Consider the following 22,238-nt stretch of genomic DNA (forward strand, 5'->3'; position numbering starts at 1 on the left):
TATGGCCTATTGCAATAATGGCCTTGTTCACTTGTATTTTGAATGACAACTGGTAAATCTTCTGGATTCTAGATACAGATGAATGCAGCATACACTGGTCCATGAGTAAACAGAGGCTTAAGAAGACAGATGCCAAGATTATTAAAAGTCTGCCTTGTATTGACTGATAACTGCATTTTTCTTTCATACAAAAATATCCATTACCACCACATCATTTTCCAGGAACTTCCTTGTAAATGATATATGTCCTGGTCTACTTTCTGGCTAGAGAACTACCAAATTATGAGGAGTGCTCACTTGCCATCAGACTACCAACAGTTGCCCGTGAGAAAAACATTTGTTCCTGAAATCCTTAATAATTAATGTTATTTGCTTTACGTCCCACTAACTATTTTTACGGTCTTCGAAGACGCCGAGGTGCCGGAATGTAGTCCCGCAGGAGTTCTTTTACGTGCCAGTAAATCTACCAACACGAGGCTGTCTTATTTGAGCACCTTCAAATACCACCGGACTGAGCCAGGATCGAACCTGCCAAGTTGGGGTTAGAAGGCCAGCACCTTAACCGTCTGAGCCACTCAGCCCGGCCCTGAGATCCTTGCCAGCCAGCCACCCGCAGAGAATACTCCTCTCTGTCCTCCGCTGTTTTCATTTCGGTGAAATACTCTCCTCATTACTAAAGGTTCACTCATTGTGCGTATATTGATTATGTATGTGCTCCCATTACTTACTTCTTTACTTTCATCTCTTTAACCCTCCCTATATCCTTTCCATCTTTTCTCCCCAATCCCCTTCCCTAAAAACCAATAAAGGAGTTTGTGGGACATAAACCAATAACATTATTATTATTATTATTATTATTATTATTATTATTATTATTATTATTATTATTATTATTATTATTATTATTATTATTTTCTCTCCCAGCCCCCTCTCACCTAGGTTAGATTTACTTCTCTTTTCATCTCTATCTCGATTCAGTTCCTTTCAGTCTCCTTTATCGTTCTATCATTGCCCTTCATTTTATATTTGATTCATATTCCCCTCTCCTCCAGACTTTGATTAGTAGTCTGATGATCATTTTTGTCTATTCTCAAACTCACAGATCTGAAAACATAAAATGTCAGACAGGGAGTAAATATGGGTAGGGGCTTTACGTCGCACCAACACAGATAGGTCTTATGGCGACGATGGGATAGGAAAGCCCTAGGAGTTGGAAGGAAGCGGCTGTGGCCTTAATTAAGGTACAGCCCCAGCATTTGCCTGGTGTGAAAATGGCAAACCACGGAAAGCCATCTTCATGTAAATATGGCAAAATACTTCTTGGAACATAATAGTGCATTGTTAACTATATGGTGATGAAAGAAAATATCATTTCATCTACACTGCAATGGTCAATTAATTTCAAACTTTTCGGTATTGTTAGAATAGCCATAGTCATGATCAGCCGAGTTTCTCTTCGGAGGATGCAGAGCAAAGTCTTTGAGAAATTTAAAGATTTCCTAACAGTTTGTTTCCTTCACATGGCAAAAACACACAAGATATCTTGTCTATTAGTATGGGCCTTGAAAATATCAATCTAAACACTTGCAATTAACGTTCAATAAATATGCTAATGTCACTGTAGTCACTCTTGTTGTCATATACTTCTCAAAAACTGGGTGTTTATTGAAATAAATATATTTTAAAATACTGTACCATCTAAACAGTCTGGATTCATTCATTCAAAAACATAGTCCAACATAGGAGCTGAATGGCTTACCTTTGGTAAAATATTCTTGATATAGATGGGGCAGTTCCCTCCAGCAGGGTTGTCTCTAGTTGTAATACTGAAACCTAGGCCATGAGGTCCTTTGGTTAGTTCTAGTTCAATCTTCTTGCCGATCTTTCTTGTGTTTGCAGTAAGCAGACTAGAGGTGGCCCTTGTAGCCGGGTGAGCAGGAGACACTTTTTTGGTAGGTGACACCGTAGCTACCTTGGTGCTCATGCTCACCACTAAAAGCATTCCAAATAATGTACAGTAAAAGTTGTCTGAAGCAGATCTCATTATTAATATCAAGATAATTCTTATTAAATTTAGTGTACAAATACAGAAATTAAAAGCTCAATATTACAGAAGAGGACAAGAGTTACTTACATCTTTCTTCTCCTTCAACCATTGCAACAGGTTCATCCAGTGTCCGACTAATGGAACGTGGAAAGACAGGTGCAGGTGGTTTTTTTAACAGCTCTCCAGCAGTACTTGTGCCACTGGAGGTACTGCGATGCTTGATGACACGAAGTCTCAGTTCAGGTGAGAGAAGGGAGCCTTTGAAGATTTCCTGAACCCTGAAATATACATTTTTTTCTTTTACCGCCCAGCATCTTAAATTTATGACTCACCTCAAGTTATACATTCTATTTGTGTTGCTGAAAGAAGAAACTGATCAATTATAATCTGAACATTATAGCTTCCAAATTGAGGTTTTGGCTGCTGGGTACTAGTTGTGTGCAGAAACACAAGACATACAATCAATCCCAAGCTGCCATTTATATTGATTTATATTGGTAGAGTGCAATCTCAAAACCTGGTTGTCAACCCTATTGTGCACTATTTGCCATGTGGTTAAGCAATCTAACTCAGGAGGTATGGTATTCAGTACGGTTCATGATCTTTTACATCTCCTTCACTAATCTGTGTTTATCATATTGTTATTTCTAGTCTTTATCTCAGTAGTATAGTAAAGTTTTAAGGCTTAGAATAGCATAAACTAGTAGTTCCCTTTGTAGACCATAACCTCCTTCCTGTGTCAGCCTTCAGCAGTGAGTAATTTGGTATTTTCTCATTCCCTTTAATTCTTAACAATATGCATCAGATGTTGTTAGTAAATGCATACAGGGTCTTTTTTTATTTTCACTCACGTCATTAGCATTTCTGAGTACAGTATTATATTTTACAAGGGCTGAGTGCTGCAGTTGTATTGCATCTGCTGTTCTTGTAGCAACAGAGTGCTGGCAACATAAGTAAGGCGTGGGTCACGTGGTTTGCAAACGGTCAATTTAGAAGTAGAACCATGCAGTGCATAGACACAATCCACAAAAATTTAGAAAGTTGAGAGTCTTATAAAGATAATTCTAGAAGACATCTTTCATCATTTATATTTTACTTGAAGTAGCACAGTGGTTGTACTTGTTGATACAGGGAGTTGGATAATCTTGTTATAAGCAGTCAGATGTGGAAGAACTGGGATTGATGTGGGGACAGCCCATCTGTGACGATAAAAGTAAATTTGGGACCAGGTCTGGAGGTGGTGCAGCTCTCTTCAGGCACACCGCAAACTGTAGTGAGCTGCATGTATATCTTTAACAACATGCCAGCCCTCCAGCCAAGCTTAAATTTTTGGCAGTGCCAGGAATCGAACCCGAGCCTCCAGGGACGGCAGCTAATAGCGCCTACCATTAACCTACGCACACGCACACGCAGAGAGCTTTTAGTGCTGGGAGTGTCCAGGGATGTTCTGCTCCCCTGGTGCAAGTCTCTCTAGTCGACGTTCATGGTCGACCTGCGGTCTGGGTGTGAGATGATTATTATAATAAGGTAGGGAGAGGGTAAAACCTGGTGTCGGCACATAGCCAACTCCTGTCGAATAACACGAAGGGATCTGATGAAGGCTTAATGTCACCATCTGACGGACGAATCACCATCAATAGCGTCATATGCTCTCACTCTATACGAACACTGTGGGGAGGCTTGGAACTGAATCCAGGCTTTTAGCACACAATCTACTAATTAGAAATTGTATATTACCACCTCTCCTATCCTGCCGGCCAAGATTCTGATGGTGAAAATTGTTTCCACCAGCAAGACTCAAACTAGCTAACCACCGTGTTAGACCATACAGACTTGATGCCATAACAATCATGGCCACCAGGCAGGCTATGGAACGTGGTGGTATGGACAGATGTGGTGTTTTTCCTTGCCCATTTGTGTTCTCATTCTTGTGCTAGTCCCTTTGCTCTGCCTACTCTAACATGTCACTGTGTTCCTATCCTCCATCCTATGACTTGTATTTGTATATTTGTTTTACTATTGATATTAACTTATTGACTTCTTTTTTTAGCTTCTTATGCAGCTACTACTACTACTACTACTACTACTACTACTACTACATGGGGGTTGAGAAGAGATAAATCTGGATGGGATGGAATGGAATTGACAATGGGTGCATTTTCGTATTTATCTGTGTACCTCCTTTCTGTCAATCCGCCTTTTATTGAGTTCTTCTTTATGCCTGTTACTATTCTCCTTCCTAGCATCCTTTCTTTCAGGATTTATATCAAAGTATATTAGGAATACGTGTGATGTATTACTTCCTTCATTAAAAAAAACACTGAGAACACTTTCTGCCAGTAAGAATCAATCAAAACTCACCTCTGAAATGGCATGTTGAGCAGATTCTTGCCATTAATTTCAATAATTCTATCATACACAGCCAATCTTCCATCTCGATCAATACGTCCTCCAGGCTCAATACCCTGTACAAGCAGACCACGGTCCTTACCATGACGATCATAATCAGGTACAACATGGATCCCCAGAGGTCCGCTCTCATTGTGAAGAACCACATACTCCACACTAGAATGTATACAAATAGAAATAAATATTTTCCACAGTTTATTCCCATACAAACTTTTATTTCAAACAAGCATAAAATTATTATTATTATTATTATTATTATTATTATTATTATTATTATTATTATTATTATTATTATTATTATTATTATTATTATTATTTCTCTTAACAATATTTTCAAGTGGTGTCTCTTTCACCTTTTTCCAAAAGAGTTATACTACCAACAAACAGAATTTCTTTGTGAGCATCATTATTCTGGTATATGTTATTGACATAGAGAAGGGAAGAGGAGGGACTCAAAAGATAAAACCATGTGCAATTCCATACATAATTTTGCTCATGCAAGAAATGTTTGCACTAAGTAAACAGTTCTTACCATCCTTGTATTTTAAGCAGGCAATTTGTTGCTGCTTATCAAGGTATGACTCAATCGCATAAGCTACTGATGAAGTTTTGAAAGGAGGATTCTGTGGTCTACTATGAAAGCTTATGGCACGTTCAGAAATATTCCAGTTACATTTTCCTTGTTGTTAATTAGTTTTATTATACTGTTTATGCATTTATCATAAATTCATTCATGAAGATGAAGAGAAACGTATTAAGACAAACACTAATACCCAGTCTCTGAGCAAGGGGGAATTAATATGAAGTTAAAATACTTGACCTGACTGGGAATCAAACCCAGGGTCTTCTGAACACAGGGCCAGTACACTGACCATTCAGCCAAGGATCCAGACATATTGGAAAAGGCATTACTTAAATTTAATAATTCACTTTCATTAATGAGAATAAACCTTACCAATGAAAAATAAAAACTCGTCCAGCATAACTAGAATGAAGTACACATGGTGTATTGTGATGGGAATTAGACAGAGAGCAACAAAATATCTATGAAAGACAACATCAAGACTGAGAAAAAAAAAAAGAAAGGAAAGGGAAATAATGTTACACAATTTAACATTTCAGGATAATCATCAGAGGAGAAGGAAAGAATAAGGTGGTACATCATGACATACTTTTTTCTTGTGTGATGGTTTCACTGTCATGCAATAGCTTCCTTCATTGATAATAGACAAGATGTTCAAATCAAAAAAGCAGTTATCCTTCAGTGTCTGAAGAAGTAATATGAGAGTGAAACTAGTTGGGAGATTACCAAATACACAAGTATGATGTTGTGCAGTGAATACAGCTTTGTCAAAATTTTACATACTTACTTTCAAATTAGATCAGGAGGAAGAAATTTCAACTTTCATCAACCTAGAATATTTATAAATTCCAACTGTTCTCCACTTCCTTAATCTAGATGTTCTCAATAGCAATTCTGTTAACTCTCTACCAGCCTATACGTTCCAGCCAATATCACAAGCATCATACCATACCAACCTATTTGAGGCAAGCTCCTCGTCGAGGTCTGAATCATGAGCAGAAGTAGACTGCGGTACAGGGCTGTTGGAAGTAGCTTGACCGAGTGGTTCCTTTCGACGGTGGTCGCGAGGAAGTGACTTTGACTGCCCTCGACCAATGGCATTTGCTCGTTCAGCCGCATCTGCCCAACGAAGACCACCAGCGCTCTCTCCCAAGAACTGCATGGATAATCTATTGGAGCCATCCCGCACAAACCTTGAAAATGCCGATTTCTCCTCCTCGTCTTGTTCCTGGCACCACTCGGCTGAGAGACGGCCATTCACCAGCCTTGTTCCACGGGTGCTCTCCTTACAAAAAAAATTACCAATGCTTAGTGAATCACCTCAAATAACAAGAACATTGGGGCAAAAACAATCAAAAAAGGTCTAATTTGTTCCCTGGTATTTCTATAGCATACATGGTGATGGGTGTGACTGATAAGACATTTCTCCACAGAACCAAAAAAAAATATAAGCTTGTTAATCTAGCCATGGGGCCTACTTTTTATGTGAAATCCAGCCCACAGGGATGTCACTTTTTCACTTAAATCTAACATTTATTGGCCAGTAACAATGTCACTCAGCTATCAAGCCCACAGTTCTTGATTCAAATTACCTACTTTTTGGTCCATGCTAATGGTGGATAGATTCATAAAATTGTTATGATGAAGATCATTTTTATTCTCAACAACATTTGTTCATTCATCTTTAATTCATAAATTCCAAGAATGATTCAAGTAAAACAACGTTAAGTTTTCCAAATGATATTTTTACCATTTTCGTTTCATTTATTCATCCATTCGTACATTAATGTTGTATTCTGAAAAATCGTCAAAAGTTTTTAAATAACTTTTAGTAAGTTTCTCACTTTCTAGTACCATTCTTCAACATTCTTATAATCTACAATTACTTGATTTTAATCAATCTTCTCATTGTTTTAACTATTAAATTATGGCAGACAAAGGAGAACAGGGGGACTACATTCTGGTGGAAAAATAATAAACAAATTAAGCCGCAAAATATGAAATCTGGTTCTTAAAGCTCATTGCATCTTTCTGTGGTGATTGGTAGTGTGGTATATTATGTGCACATGAAGAGGTGTTTATTAGGACACACACAAACACCTATTCCCTGAGAGAAGAATTATCCAGATGCAGATAAAATCCCTTACCCAGCAGGGAATCAAACCCAGGATCATCTTAAGCAGGATCATCTCAAACATTTCGCTAGCTGATTAGCCTAATTTTTGGCAGAACTTGAAATATGCCTGTTGCTCAAACTACTACATTTTCAAGTTCTGCCGCTGACATTCAACTACCCTTCACAACACTGAACATTCAAGCAAGGAGCCAAACCCCTCCTGGAAATTCTATGATGGGCAACAACATATACTCAAATTATGTAAGAGTGTTGCAGCAAAAATATTAAAAGGTTATGACAAAAAGATAGGTAATTCATATTAATACAAACTTTCACAACTGGTTTTGAAGTTAAACTGTTGGTGGGAGCTCTATTCAAAAGTCTTTAGTTGGCAGTAATATTCTATTATGTACATAACTTAAATGAAGCAAACATATTTACAAACTTATCACAAATTTACCTTCCTATGCGGTGTTCGACGCTCCCTCCCATCATCAGCATCGTCGACAATGATGGGAGTAGCTGACCAACGTTTGGATGGATCTGGAGTGGTGTTAAGAACAGCTACTCCAGTATTTCCGCCACCGGTACCAGCATTGTTGCCTGTCGTAGGAATAAGCTGATTCAGGGCAGGTTCACTGCCACGTCTCACTTGAAGAAGCCCCGAACCTAGCTGCTGACCTGTCACCTCGATGTCAGTCCGAGATAAACCAGGGTACTGACTGTGGTTCTCTCCCTAAAACAAAGAAAACCTCAAATACTACTTGTCTGAAGGTATTCTTATTGGGAACATTTTCATTAGTCATATCGCTGTTTCATCAGGACAAAATGCATCAATGCATCAATATTTTTCATAACTGACATAGCCTACCATACATACATACATACATACATACATACATACATACATACATACATACATACATACTACAGTCAATAAGTTTGTGGACTGGCGCCTACAGTGTAGGCAATATGGCATACCCTCATGCACTAGTCAATAACTTCTTTTGACTGGTGCTTACAGTGTAGGCAACACACTGTACACTTATGTACGTACTGCAGTCAATATGTTCATGAATTTGCACTAACAGTTCAAGGATCACATAGTCTTTTGACCTGCATTTTCGCGTCTTTTTCTTGTTGTGGTGATCCAGGCGATTTCGACTTGATCATCTCAAACATTTTGCTATTGCAGAACTTGAAATATGCCTGTTGCTCAAACTATTACATTCTCAAGTTCTGCTGCTGACATTCAACTATCCTTCACAACAGAGACTGTAGTTCTGCTTATACTGTATGCACGCCACTGCCTCTTGCTGGGGCTAGAAGAACTGTCATGAGTCATGACAACATCCTGTGATGCAAACTCTCTGCTATAGTGCACCACAGTGTCACTAGACAGCCAGTGCACAAACTTAATGACTCTACTACACACACATACACACATATATAGAAACATACATTACAGTGATGGAAAAAATACAAGAAAAATGTAATTGGGCTTAATTACAGTTACCTGAGAAATACTTTACTCAATTACAATTACAAATTACTTTTTTCAACAAGTAATCAAAAAATTATAATTACAATTACTTCACAGAACACCAGACTTAAGGAAATATCTGACAATTTTTGAAAATTCAATACAAAATGTATTGGCATTGTACAAATGTTACTCCAGCAACATCGAGAACAAGTTAAATGTTCATAACATAGGCAATTATCCACTGTAGAAAATTGTTAATATAGTTAACGAAGTTTCAACGACAATCATACAAGTCAAGCAACATTGAATCAATACAATTAGCCAGATCTCAAAAGGTTCTTTAAAATAATTTTAAAGGATGTTCACCAGATGAGTTTCGTCAATAAAATGTTAGACTTAAATAGATTTTAGACAAATATGTTTTAAATTAAAGACATTATTTTATTGTTATATGACTTGTAAAATATTATAAGATTTGTCAATCAGGTTTACAAGCATAATCTTAATCCAATAGAATAGATTCATGATCTTATATAACCTTAAGTAAATAATAATTGGCTGGTGATGCTCACGACAACAACTTAATAAATATGTAAGTTTTCATTACGTTTTTATTGTATTGAATAGGTGGTAATTAACAAAATTATAAGAATTTGTATCACAAGTAGATCTTCAATATGGACAAAAAATGAAATTTATAACCTGCAACATACCACTTAGTCGAGCAGCTCGTCTTCTTTCTCCCAATTCCTCCCAGCCCAAACTTTGCAACATTTTTGTAACGCTACTCTTTTGTCGGAACAAATCGAACTGATTTTCTTTGGATTTTTTCCAGTTCTTGAATCAGGTAATCCTGGTGAGGGTCATACACTGGAACCATACTCAAGTTGGGGTCTTACCAGAGACTTATATGCCCTCTCCTTTACATCCTTACTACAACCCTTAAACACCCTTATAACCATGTGCGGAGATCTGTGCCCTTTATTTACAATCCCATTTATGTGATTACCGCAATGAAGATCTTTCTTCATATTAACACCCAGATACTTACAATGATCCCAAAAGGAACTTTCACCCCATCAACGCAGTAATTAAAACTGAGAGGACTTTTCCTATTTGTGAAACTCACAACCTGACTTTTAACCCCATTTATCAACATACCATTGCCTGCCGTCCATCTCACAACATTATCAAGGTCATGTTGCATTTGCTCACAATCTTGTAACTTATTTATTACTCTATACAGAATAACATCATCCGCAAAAAGCCTTACCTCCGATTCCACTTCTTTACTCATATCATTTATATATATAAGAAAACATAAAGGTCCAATAATACTGCCTTGAGGAATTCCCCTCTTAATCATTACAGGGTCAGATAAAGCTTCGCCTACTCTAATTCTCTAAGATCTATTTCCTAGAAATATAGCCACCCATTCAATCACTCTTTTGTCTAGTCCAATTGCACTCATTTTTGCCAGTAGTCTCCCATGATCCACCCTACCAAATGCTTTAGACAGGTCATTCTGTGTTTTTCTGTAAGTCAGAGATATTTAAAGTGGTTGTCATCACTAAGTCAGTGTACATATAATACCTTGGAACTTTCAAAATATTATTTTCCCATATATCTTCATCAGCACTTAATTCTTTTCCTATTTCTGCTTCCATATATGCCGAGTCCTATCGCACTCCTCTGAGGCTATTATTAATGACCGACAGATGAAATGGAGTGATATTGGAGAATGTTGCTGGAATGAAACATGGCAGGGAAAACCGGAGTACCTGGAGAAAACCTATCCCGCCTCTGCTTTGTCCAGCACAAATCTCACATGGAGTGAGCGGGATTTGAACCACGGAACCCAGCGACGAGAGGCCGACGCGCTGTCGCCTGAGCCACGGAGGCTTTTTATCTGCTTCCATATAATGGACATCAATTACCAGAACGTAACGATTACAGTTTTATTTTAAGAAGTAAATTACGAGTAAAAATTGCATTTTGTATAAAGTAACAACTGCAGGCAAAAATTATTTTAAAACTTTTTGTTACAAATAATTTGATTACTTTTACTCAATTACTTCCCAACTCCCTAACACCATTCTTCAGTGTTCAGTCAGCAAGTTTCTGTGCATTACCAAGCTAGTCTTGCATTTTCAAAATGGTGAACAAATTAAACTTATAGCAATATATTTTTTTAAGAGTTTCTGAATATCAACTATTCCATTTATAACACTAATGTTTCTTCTTCGCATTCTGGAGGGAAACATTCATCTTTAGGTTCCAGTAAACATTTAAAAAGCAGACAGAATGAGATCACAGGAAAAATGGAGTCTTAAACATTGTGCTGTATAAACTATGTTATTTTGGACTGTATTTCAGAGAGCACATATACCAAATTTGAGCTTGAGAAAGGGTTTGCCCTGGGTCTTGAAGTAATTAAAGAATTTGTCTGAAGTGAATGTAGAAAACCTGCATTTAGAGTGGATTTTGAATGTTACAGTAACATAGGATTGAATCACTCAAAACTGGCTTCAGTTACCTTATGAATCTTATGATGCACTACTGACTAGCACAGTTATGGAGACTGGTTTTATTAAAAGCAAGATCTTAGATGTTGCCTTCCCTTACAAAGTTTTGGACAGTACGGTATGGTATAATTGTCTTAGTAACAAAGTTGTGCAATAAGCTGGAGATTAAATATTAAAATTACTGAAATTGAAGAATATCATGGACTATTTGGTGAGATAGAGTCCAACTGAAAAATTGTATCACTAAATCTTCTACCTGCTTTCCTAGCAGTCTGATGATATTTAAGATTGATACACATTCTTTAACTTTATAGCATTAAAGAACTTAGCAATAAAACAATGGTCTGTGTTGATTATAATCTCAAAAGAGCGTGTACACAGGAACAAGCTCACACATACAAGACAGAAAAATGGACCTTGGGGAAAAGAGCAGGTTGCTGTTGATGCCCCATGAGCTAGGAGAAGCAACTCCAGATATCAATAATAACTAAACTTATGTTGTCAATACTATATTACACAATGTTTACATTACATTTTTAATCTGGCCATCATCAACCTTAATGAAAAACTATACAAACACATCTAATACTAAAACAAATGTATAAACATACACAAATGACGTGGACCATTACAACATAAGTTTTGTTATTAATGTGATCACAATTCAATACGGATCAAAACCATGGAGTTAAAAGCGAGACAGATATGTTGAAAATGAAGAACTTGCAACAACTTTGAGAGACAGTGAAACAGATTTAAATAAACATGTTCATTTAATTGAATTCTCAGTATTGTGTTCAATTTATAATTCTCACTTTTGCTATTTTTTTTAACAAGTTGCTTTACGTGTCACCTACACAGATAGGTCTTATGGCGACGACGGGCTAAGAGTGGGAAGGAAGCGGCCGTGGCCTTGTGTGAAAATGGGAAATCATGGAAAACCATCTTCAGGGCTGCCGGCAGTGGGGTTCAAACCCACTATCTACTGAATGCAAGCTCACAGCTATGTCTTTCAGTTATGTTTATGGTGTTTAGCAAAAACAAAATACATACTAAGTGAGATCACTGTTTTCAATACGGATCAAAAATGAGAGTGATGGTTTGTAATTGCTGCTGTATATCGGATAAGAGGTGGGACCGGGGGGGATAGAGGTGTGCTAGGCTTTGGTCCGCCAGATTGCCACTGCTAACTATCAACCATGCGTTACTCACCGTATATACTTCCTCACCTCATACTTCTGAGTTAATTATAGAGATAACAGAGTGCTGGTATTTCACTCCCATTTACTTCTACATCCTTGTAGGAAAACACTGCAGGGCTGCTGTTTTAGGAGCAACATAGTTTTATTTATTGGTAGATCTGCTAAAATGAAATGCAATCTTTCAAGTTGAGTGTTCTCCTTTTTTTGGTTGGAATCGAACCAGTGATCATGGGTCAGACACCACCACTGATCTCCCGAGGAAGCTAATTAACCAGTGAACGATGAACGATGGGTACGACCGCTGTAAAGTTCAAAATTTTTATTTAATAATAATAATAATAATAATAATAATAATAATAATAATAATAATAATAATAATAATAATAATACCGAGCTTGATAGCTGCAGTCGCTTAAGTGAGGCCAGTATCCAGTATTCGGGAGATAGTAGGTTCGAAGCCCACTGTCGGCAGTCCTGAAAATGGTTTTCTGTGGTTTCCCATTATCACACCAGGCAAATGCTGGGGCTGTACCTTAATTAAGGCCACGGCCGCTTCCTTCCCACTCCTAGCCCTTTCCTGTCCCATCATCGCCATAAGACCTATTTGTGTCGGTGCGACGTAAAGCAACTAGCAAATAATAATATTAATAATATTAAGAATAATAATAGCTGGGGCTGTACCTTAATTAAGGCCACGGCCGCTTCCTTCCAACTAATAGACCTTTCCTATCCCATCGTCGCCATAAGACCTATCTGTGTCGGTGCGACGTAAAAGCAACTAGCAAAAAAGAATAATAATAAAAATAATAATGGTGCATGGCATCTGTATAGGCTTGGTGGTGACCTAATGAGGATAAAATGAATGGTGAGGACGTCATAAACACCTAGTCACCAAGCTAGGGGAATTAACAGTATGAGGTGGTTGATTCTGAGAATTGAACCGGGGCCATTGGACCAAAGGCAAGCATTTTATCCATTTAGCCACGAAGCCAGAAATTAATTTGCTAAACCTTAGGCTATCATCTCCACTGATTATTGGCAGTAGCAGAGTCCACGGCAGTAGCTTGTGAAGCAGCCTTGACAACACAGCAGGCTTCTCTGTTGGCTATTGGCTGTAGCTCAAAATGGTGAAGGCTTGACGTTCATTAATCCAACCACTGAAAAGGGGTAACCTAAGTTTCCGACATCTTGATCCCAGCATACACCACTCTAAATGATATGAGTAAAGAACTGGAATTTCAGATAAGGCTACCTGCGGATCCATGATGTTGTATTGTATAGGGAAGTAGTAAATCTAAATATATAAAATAACTTGTCCTGACTGACTAACTGACTGACTGACTCATCATCGCAGAGCCAAAACTACTGGACGTAAAGAAATGAAATTTTGGGGATATATTCATATTAAGATGTAGGTGCTCGCTAAGAGAGGATTTTTGGATATTCCTTCGCTAAGGGGGTGAAAAGGGGGGTTAAATTTTAAAATGAGTGTATCTATATCTCAAAACTTTAAAAGTTTACAGATGTAGAAATTGGTATTTAGAATCTTCTTTAAAAATAAGGAAACACGTATTTTTTTGTTTTCAGAAAATCCCAATAGGAGGGGTGAAAAGGGGTGAAAAGGGGTGAAAAATGGGGGAAAATGGGTTGAATGCCTTTAATCAGGATACCAGTACTTATACCTCAGAAACTGAAGATATTACAGACCTGAAAATTGGTACGTTTGATCTCTTTTAAAAATAAAGAAACACGTATTTTTTTGTTTTTGGAAAATCGCAATAGGAGGGGTGAAAAGGGGTGAAGAAAGGGTTGAATGCCTTTAATGAGGCTACTTATATTTCAGAAACTGAAGATATTACAGACCTGAAAATTGGTGTTTGGGATCTCCTTTAAAAATAAAGAAACACGTATTTTTTTGTTTCTGGAAAATCCAATTAACGGAGGGGTGAAAAGGGGGTAATATTTTAAAATGAGTGTATCTATATCTCAAAACTGTTAAAGTTTATAGATGTAAAAATTGGTATTTAGAATCTCCTTTAAAAATAAAGGAACACGTATTCTTTTGTTTTTGGAAAATCCCAATAGGAAGGGTGTAAAAGGGTGAATAATTGGTTGAATGCCTTTAATGAGGCTACTTATATTTCAGAACCTGAATATATTACAGACCAGAAAATTGGTATTTGGGATCTACTTTAAAAGTAATGAACACGTATTTTTTCACTTTTGGAAAATCCAAATATTGGGGGGTGAAAAGTGGGGTGAATTTTTTAAAATGAGTGTGTCTACGTCTTAAAACTTTAAAATTTACAGATGTAAAAATTGGTAGTTAGCATCTCCTCAAAAAATAAAGGAACACGTATTTTTTGTTTCCTGTAAATCCCAATAGGAGGGGTGTAAAAGGGTGAAAAATGGGCTGAATGCCTTTAATGAGGATACATATATCTCAAAAACGGAAGATATTACAGAACTGAAAATTTGTATATGGGGTCTTCTTTAAAAATAAAGAAACACGTATTTTTTAGTTTTTGGAAAATCCAATTAATAGCGGTTAAACAGAAGTGACAATTTGGGGTGAATTTTTTGAAAGACTATATCTCCAGAATATCTTGGAAACGTAAAAAGTTACAGACGTAAAAAGTGGGTGTTTGGGATCTCCTGTAAATGTAAAGAAACATAGGTGATTTGTTTTTGGAAACTCCATTTAAGGGGAACTCAAAAGGGGTGAAATTTTAAAATGAGAATTTTTACAGTATGTCTAAAAAACGTAACATGTTACAGAAGTGAAAAATGGATTTTTATCTCCATTAAACAAAAAGAAACGTGTATTTTTAGTTTTCGGAAATGCCACTTGGGTGGAGGGGGGTAAATGTGACTGAAAATGGTGTTGAATTCTTTTAAGTAAGCTACTGATATCTCAAAAATGAAGATGTTACAGACGTGAAATTTGATATTTGCAATCTGCTTGAAAAGTAAAGAAACACGTATTCTTGGAAAATCCATGAAGGGGGGGGGGGGGGTGAAAGAATTGAAAAATTAATTGACTTAATTGTATGAGAAAACATACATCTAATAAAAAATAAAGTTGTTACAGATGTGAAAATTCGTATTTGGATCTCCTTTAAAAACAAAGAAAGACGCGTTTTGGGGGGGGGGGAACCATCTTGGGGGGCGGGAGTGTAAAGGAGTTGAAATCCTTTCATGAGGACACATAAATCAAAAACTGAAGAAGTTAGAGTCGTGATAATTGGTATTTAGAAGATCCTTTACTATTAAAGAAACAAGTATTTTTTTGCGGGAAAATTCACTTACAGGGGGGGGGGGGAGTAGTGTGAAATGAAGTGAAAAAAGTAAATTATTTTTATAGGGATACTTATATCTCAAAACTGAAGGTAATAGACGTGAACATTGGTGTTTGGAATCTCCTTTAAACATAAAGAAACACGCCTTCTTTTAATTTTTTTTGTTTGGGGGGGGGGCGGTAAATAAACTTAACGGCGGTGGGGTGTAAAAGGAGGTGAGACCAATTGATTTTACTGTACTTAATGTACTTATAAGGATCCTCCGTTGCTCAGGCGGCAGCGCGCCTGCCTCTCACAGCTGGGTTCCGTGGTTCAAATCCCCGTCACTCCATGTGACATTCGTGCTGGACAAAACGGAGGCGGGACAGGTTTTTCTCCGGATACTCCGGTTTTCCCTGTCATCATTCATCCCAGCAACATATAACAATAATAATAATAATAATAATAATAATAATAATAATAATAATAATAATAATAATGTTCCGGACCGTCGTCAAATGTGCGGACCGCGCTGGAAACGGCTCCTGGACGGGTAATGACTAAGAATGCAGTCCGGCGGCGGGTTCAGTGCCGCCAAGGCAACCAATATGACACCACGCCGTATCTCCTGAAGGATTTTATCCATATTAAAAATTATTATAGGAAAAGATGGCAAAGATTTACGGACCCAGCTGACCGGGAGGAATACCTGAGCCTAGCCCGGGTAGTACGAAATCGATTGCTGGAAAGGAAGATTGAAAAACGGGAGGAAACGTGCCGTATTCTAATAGAAAACGAGTCAGATCCTGAATTTCGGCGGATTATATATCTAAAACAATAAGCATTCAATTATAAATTTCAGTAAAATACCGTAGCGAAGCACGGGTATCTTGCTAGTATGTTACAAAGTTGTGAGCATTTAGAAAATAAGGCCACAACAATGTTGTGAGATGGACAGCAGACAATGGTATGATGGTACACAGGGCAGAAAGTCAAGTTGTGAGTTTCACCAGGATGAAAATTTCTCTTAGTTTTAATCACTACATTGATGGAGTGAAAGTACCTCTGGGGATCGCTGCAAGTACCTAGGAAAGATCTTCATTGGGGTAATTGCACCAAATGGGATTGTAAATAAAGGTTGCAGATCTCTTCACATGTTTATGAGGGTACTTGGGGCTGTAGTAAGAACGTAAAGGAGAGGGCATATAAGCAACTAGTAAGGCCCCAATTAGAGTATGGTTCTAGCACATGGGACCCATACAAGGATTTCTTGATAAGAGAACTGATTGGTTCTGCATGACTTCTGACAAAAGATTAGTGTTACAAATATGTTGCAAACTTTGGGCTGGGAAGACATGGAAATAAGGACATGAGCTGCTTGATTAAGAAGGATGTTTTGAACTGTCAGTTGAGAGATGGCATGGAATGACATTAGTAGACGAATAAGCTTGAGTGGAGTTTTTTTTTTTATAAAAACCGGGCGAGTTGGCCATGCGGTTAGGAGCGCACAGCTGTGAGCTTGCATCCGGGAGATAGTGGGTTCGAACCCCACTGTCGGCAGCCCTGAAGATGGTTTTCCGTGGTTTCCCATTTTCTCACCAGGCAAATGCTGGGGCTGTACCTTAATTAAGGCCACAGCCGCTTCCTTCCCATTCCTAGGCCTAAAGAAAAGAGTTTTTAAAAGTAGGAAAGTAATATGAAAAGGACATTGGAATTCAAGAGGCCAAACTAGGGCAAAATTTTCATTTACAGGACAAGGAATAATCGATTGGAATAATTTATCAAGGGAGATGTTTGGTCAATTTCAAAGTTCTTTGAAAACAAGAAAAGGCTAGGTTATTGACTGATAGGGAATCTGCCACCTGGGCAACAGCACTAAATGCATACCATTGATGACTGACTGACTGACATATGCTGGCAGTCACTAGTTGTCAAACAGAGATCCGATCTGGATTAACAGAGCATGATGAGCTTCACTGCTCTGGAACTACAGTATAGTGTCGGCTACTGAATGCATGATTCGAATCAGTGTATCGATTCATTCAAGTGCCCAAGTGAATCGATTCACAGGAACAGCGAGCTCACGGCACACGATTCAGCTTACTCCCAGCGGAGAGTGCTGGCAAGGAGCCGAGCTTCCGCTGCACGAGACAGTGAATCATGGCACACCTAAAGAATCGTGTGCGCAGCATGGCTCAGTGAGACACAAGATACACACGGCTCCTTATCGGCACACTGGACATTGGCGGAGAGCCAAGCTTCCGCTGCAGCGAGTCATACAGTGAGCCATGGTACACCGAAAGAATCGTATGCAATCACGGATCAGTGAGGACACAACACACACACGGTTCATTGCATTCACTGTCCTCTTCTTACAGGGAGGTTTAAATAATAGATGGATTTATTTGCAGTGTTAAAAAGGTAGTCTAAAGATAATTCTAAAGTAGCTAGTAAGTAGGTAGGCTATTAGGTTATACTATTTATTAGTTTAATGAATCATAATATTATAACTTAGTTGACATTTGACAATTAATTAAACTCGAATCTAGCCTGCCCTATGACTATGAGTCATGCTCATGACCACTCAAAAGTATCTGTTTTATATTGGGACGAACGACTCAGTATTCTCTCAGTTCTATGTCACATCGTTGCACAAGACTTCCATAATATGTGGACAGTAAGTGAGCTGACTGACGCAATAACTTAATCAACAGTATGTTGAATCAGAAAACCAGTGGGCTACTGTACATCTTGGGCAGCCTATACAAAATTTGACGATTTAAAAAATTCCTCTGCTGATAGAAAAATACATATTTTCAAAAATGACTGAGCGAGTTGGACGTGCAGTTAGTATCGCGTAACTACAGTATGCGCTTGCATTTGGGGGATGGTGGGTTCGAATCCCACCGTTGGCAGCCGTTAAGATGCTTTTCTGTAGTTTCCCCAATTTTACACCAGGAAATCCTGGGACTGTACCTTAATTAAGGCCATGGCTACTACCTTCCTAATCCCAGACCTTTCCCATCCTGCGTTGCTGGAAACCTTCGATGTATTAGTGAGACTAGCATTTTTTTCCTAAGAAAGGAGTTCATAATATGAAGACCAGATGGCAGCAGCGAACACTGAATGCTGTTGCTGCTGTCTTACCATTACATACTACACAGATGCAGTAGGAGCGATGATTCTAATGTGCCGTGAATCGGATCACTGTATCGATTCAGTAACGTGAACAGAATCAAATGAATCGATTCAGTAAAATAAATCGAATATCCCATCACTACTACAGTAAAATAGATGGTTGCCATTCCAATAGAATGTGTTTCTAATACCCAGTAATGATTCATATTACAGCAGGTATGAAGATATATTGTATAAACTATACAATTTAAACAATGGAAATGACACAGGAAGCATACAGGGACCAAGCTTAATCAAGATCATGTGTATTTGAATGGTACGAATGATCTCAGAATACCTGACAAAGTCGATACTGCATATTAACATACGTACATCATAAAAAGTTAACAATCGCTGCACAGCTTTAATACATGGAGCTCAAGGAACACCAAATAAAGTTGTTGCAAAGAGGTAACATCATGCTTGCGTGTGGGTTCTGCACAAGGATATCTCTTCAGGTCACCGAACATATGTTACAATACATAATCAATGATTAATCCATTGAATTTGTGGTGCATGCACCACATTTACAGTATTTGTATACATCGAAATACCAACTTTTACAGTAAATTAAGAGAGTGGGACGCATATGTCATATATCAACACGTTTTAGGATTACTCCCAGTTGTGTAGCCCTTGGTTCCTGATAGTTCGTTATTTTATCATAACCACCATGGTGTCTTTCACTGGAGGTCCAGTCCCTGTTGTCTGGATAATCAGAAGACTTAATTTAATATAGAATAGCTCACTTATATTTCAAGGTACCGGTATCAAGCGAGTTGGTTATGCAGCTTGGGTCATGTTGCGTTCAGAAGATAGTGGGTTCGAACTCCACTGTCAGCAGTTCTGAAGATCGTTTTGCATTATTTCCCATTTTCACATCAGGCTGTACTTTAATTAAGACAATGGTCACTTACACATTCCTGGCCCTGCCCTATACCACTGTCGCCATAAGACCTGTGTATGTCTGTGCGATGTAAAACAAATAGAAAAATCAAGCTAGGAATGAAATATTGCAGTACATCATTGAAGGTCCTTTCAATAATGGGATATAAAATATCCCATTATATTCTTCTCTCAAAATTCACTACATCATATTAATAGAAAAAATCAGTATAAATTTAGTAGCTCTTCATAATAATTCTGATTTCCCGCTTTATCAAAGCCTGAATATATAACAGTTAAATGCTAAACAGCTCTTTTGACAATTGTCAGTAAGGATGATACAAATTTAGGGGAATAAGCATTTCATGTAAAGCTTTAAGTAAAGACATGGGTAACTTTGAATGGTGGGATGTACAAAGTGATTGATGCTGCATCTTCACTTCATGTTCATTCAAGTCAAGAACTGTAGAGGTTATCAACACAGAGAACTCACTTGTTATATGTGTGCTATTCATACTAATCAACATACTGTACATGAAGTCAATTAGGACAAGATTTTTAAAAATATTCGAAGATACCATCACACTGGAGAAGGAATGGAAATATAATTTTCCAGAATGATACCGAAAATTGTCACAGCTTGGAATCAGGTGTATATATCTTTGTTTATACATGCAATAAATAAAGAAATGCTTGTCAACTATTTTATAATCTAGGGATTACTGTGTTGATGGGGTGAAAGTTCCTTTTGGGTGTTAATATAAGAAAAGACCTTCACTGGGGTAATCACATAAATATGAATCCAGTTCTTGAGTCAAGTAATCCTGGTGAGGGTCCCATACACTGGAACCATACTCTACTTGGGGTCTTAGCAGAGACTTATATGCCCTCTCCTTTACATCTTTACCACAACCCCTAAACACCCTCAATCATGTGCAGAGATCTGTACCCTTTATTTACAATCCCATTATGTGATTTCCCCAGTGAAGATCTTTCCTTATATTAATACCTAAGTACTTACAATTATCCTCAAAAGGAACATCACCCCATCAATGCAGTAATTAAAACTGAGAGGACTTTTCCTATTTGTAAAAATCACCCCGTTCATCATCATACCATTGCCTACTGTCCATCTCACAACATTATCGAGGTCATTTTGCAGTTGCTCACAATATTGTAATTTATTTATTACTAAGTACAGAATAACATCATCTGCAGAAAGTCTTATCTCTGATTCCACTTCTTTACACATATCATTGATATATATATAAGAAAACACAAAAGTCTAATAATACTGCCTTGAGGAATCCCCTCTTAATTATTACAGGGACAGATAAAGCTTTGCCTACTCTATTGTCTGAGTTCTCATCATCATCATCATCATCATCATCATCATCAATGCCCCACTCCAGTCGCCCAGGTGTGGTTAACAAGCCTCCTCCACTCCTTGCTGTCCTTCCACTTTTCCTGCCCCATTACTTCTGCCACATCCAATCCAGCTTCTCTTAATGTCCTTCCAAATCTGATCCGTCCACCTTCTTCTCGGTCTTCCAACTGGTCTTTTTCCCTTAACTTCTGTTTCCAATTCCCTTCTTGCTACCCGTTCCTTTCCCATTCTTTTTGCATGTCCGAACCGTCTCAGTCTTGTTTTCTGTATGTTCTGTACTATCTATTTTCTAGAAATATAACCACCAATTCAGTCACACTTTTTTCTAGTACAACTGCACTCATTTTCATCAGTAGCCTCCCATAATCTACCCTACCAAGTGCCTTAGATAGGTCAATCGTGATACAGTTCATTTGACCTCCTGAATCCAGGATATTCACTATATCTTTCTGGAATCCTACAAGGTGAGCTTCAGCAGAATAACCTTTCCTAAACCCAAACTGCCTTCTATCAAACCAGTTGCTAAATTTGCAAACATGTCTAATATAATCAGAAAGAATGCTTTCCCAAAGCTTACATGCAATGCATGTCAAACTGACTGGCCTGTAATTTTCAGCTTTATACACAGGGGCTACTATAGCAACTCTCCATTTTGGTATAGCTCCTTCATGCAAACAATAATCAAATAAGTACTTCAGATATTGTACTATATCCCAACCCATTGTCTTTAGTATATCCCCAGAAATCTTATCAATCCCAGCCGCTTTTCTAGTTTTCAACTTTTGTATCTTACTGTAAATGTTATTGTTATCATAGGTAAATTTTAATACTTCTTTAGTATTAGTCACTTCTTCTATCTGGACATTATCCTTGTAACCAACTGAATACTTCTGGATTTTTAAGATCCTTGCATACACATTTCCCTCCTTCATTAATCATTCCTGGAATGCCCTTCATGGAACCCATTTCTGCCTTAAAATACCTATACATACCCTTCCATTATTCACTAAAATTTGTATGACCACCCATTATGCTTGCCATCATGCTGTCCTTAGCTGACTTCTTTTGTAGATTCCATTTCCTAGTATGTTCCTTCAATTCCTCCTTACTTCCACAGCCATTTCGAACTCTATTTCTTTCCAT

At 37.8% G+C, this 22,238-nt stretch overlaps 1 protein-coding gene across 8 annotated transcripts in view; it reads right to left on the reverse strand.

Moving 5' to 3' along the window:
• baz (bazooka) overlaps positions 1–22,238 on the reverse strand; it is an 842,954-nt gene that overhangs the window by 226,447 nt on the left and 594,269 nt on the right. For all 8 annotated transcript variants that reach the window (XM_068226299.1, XM_067141558.2, XM_067141556.2 and 5 more), the window contains 5 exons: positions 7,616–7,891; positions 5,996–6,324; positions 4,409–4,612; positions 2,135–2,325; positions 1,760–1,992 (listed from right to left, as the gene is read on the reverse strand). In XM_068226299.1, coding sequence (XP_068082400.1) covers positions 1,760–1,992; positions 2,135–2,325; positions 4,409–4,612; positions 5,996–6,324; positions 7,616–7,891 — 1,233 coding nt within the window. The remainder of the gene's footprint in view (positions 1–1,759; positions 1,993–2,134; positions 2,326–4,408; positions 4,613–5,995; positions 6,325–7,615; positions 7,892–22,238) is intronic.

Source organism: Anabrus simplex, chromosome 2 (assembly GCF_040414725.1).
Source record: "Anabrus simplex isolate iqAnaSimp1 chromosome 2, ASM4041472v1, whole genome shotgun sequence".
NCBI lineage: Eukaryota > Metazoa > Arthropoda > Insecta > Orthoptera > Tettigoniidae > Anabrus > Anabrus simplex.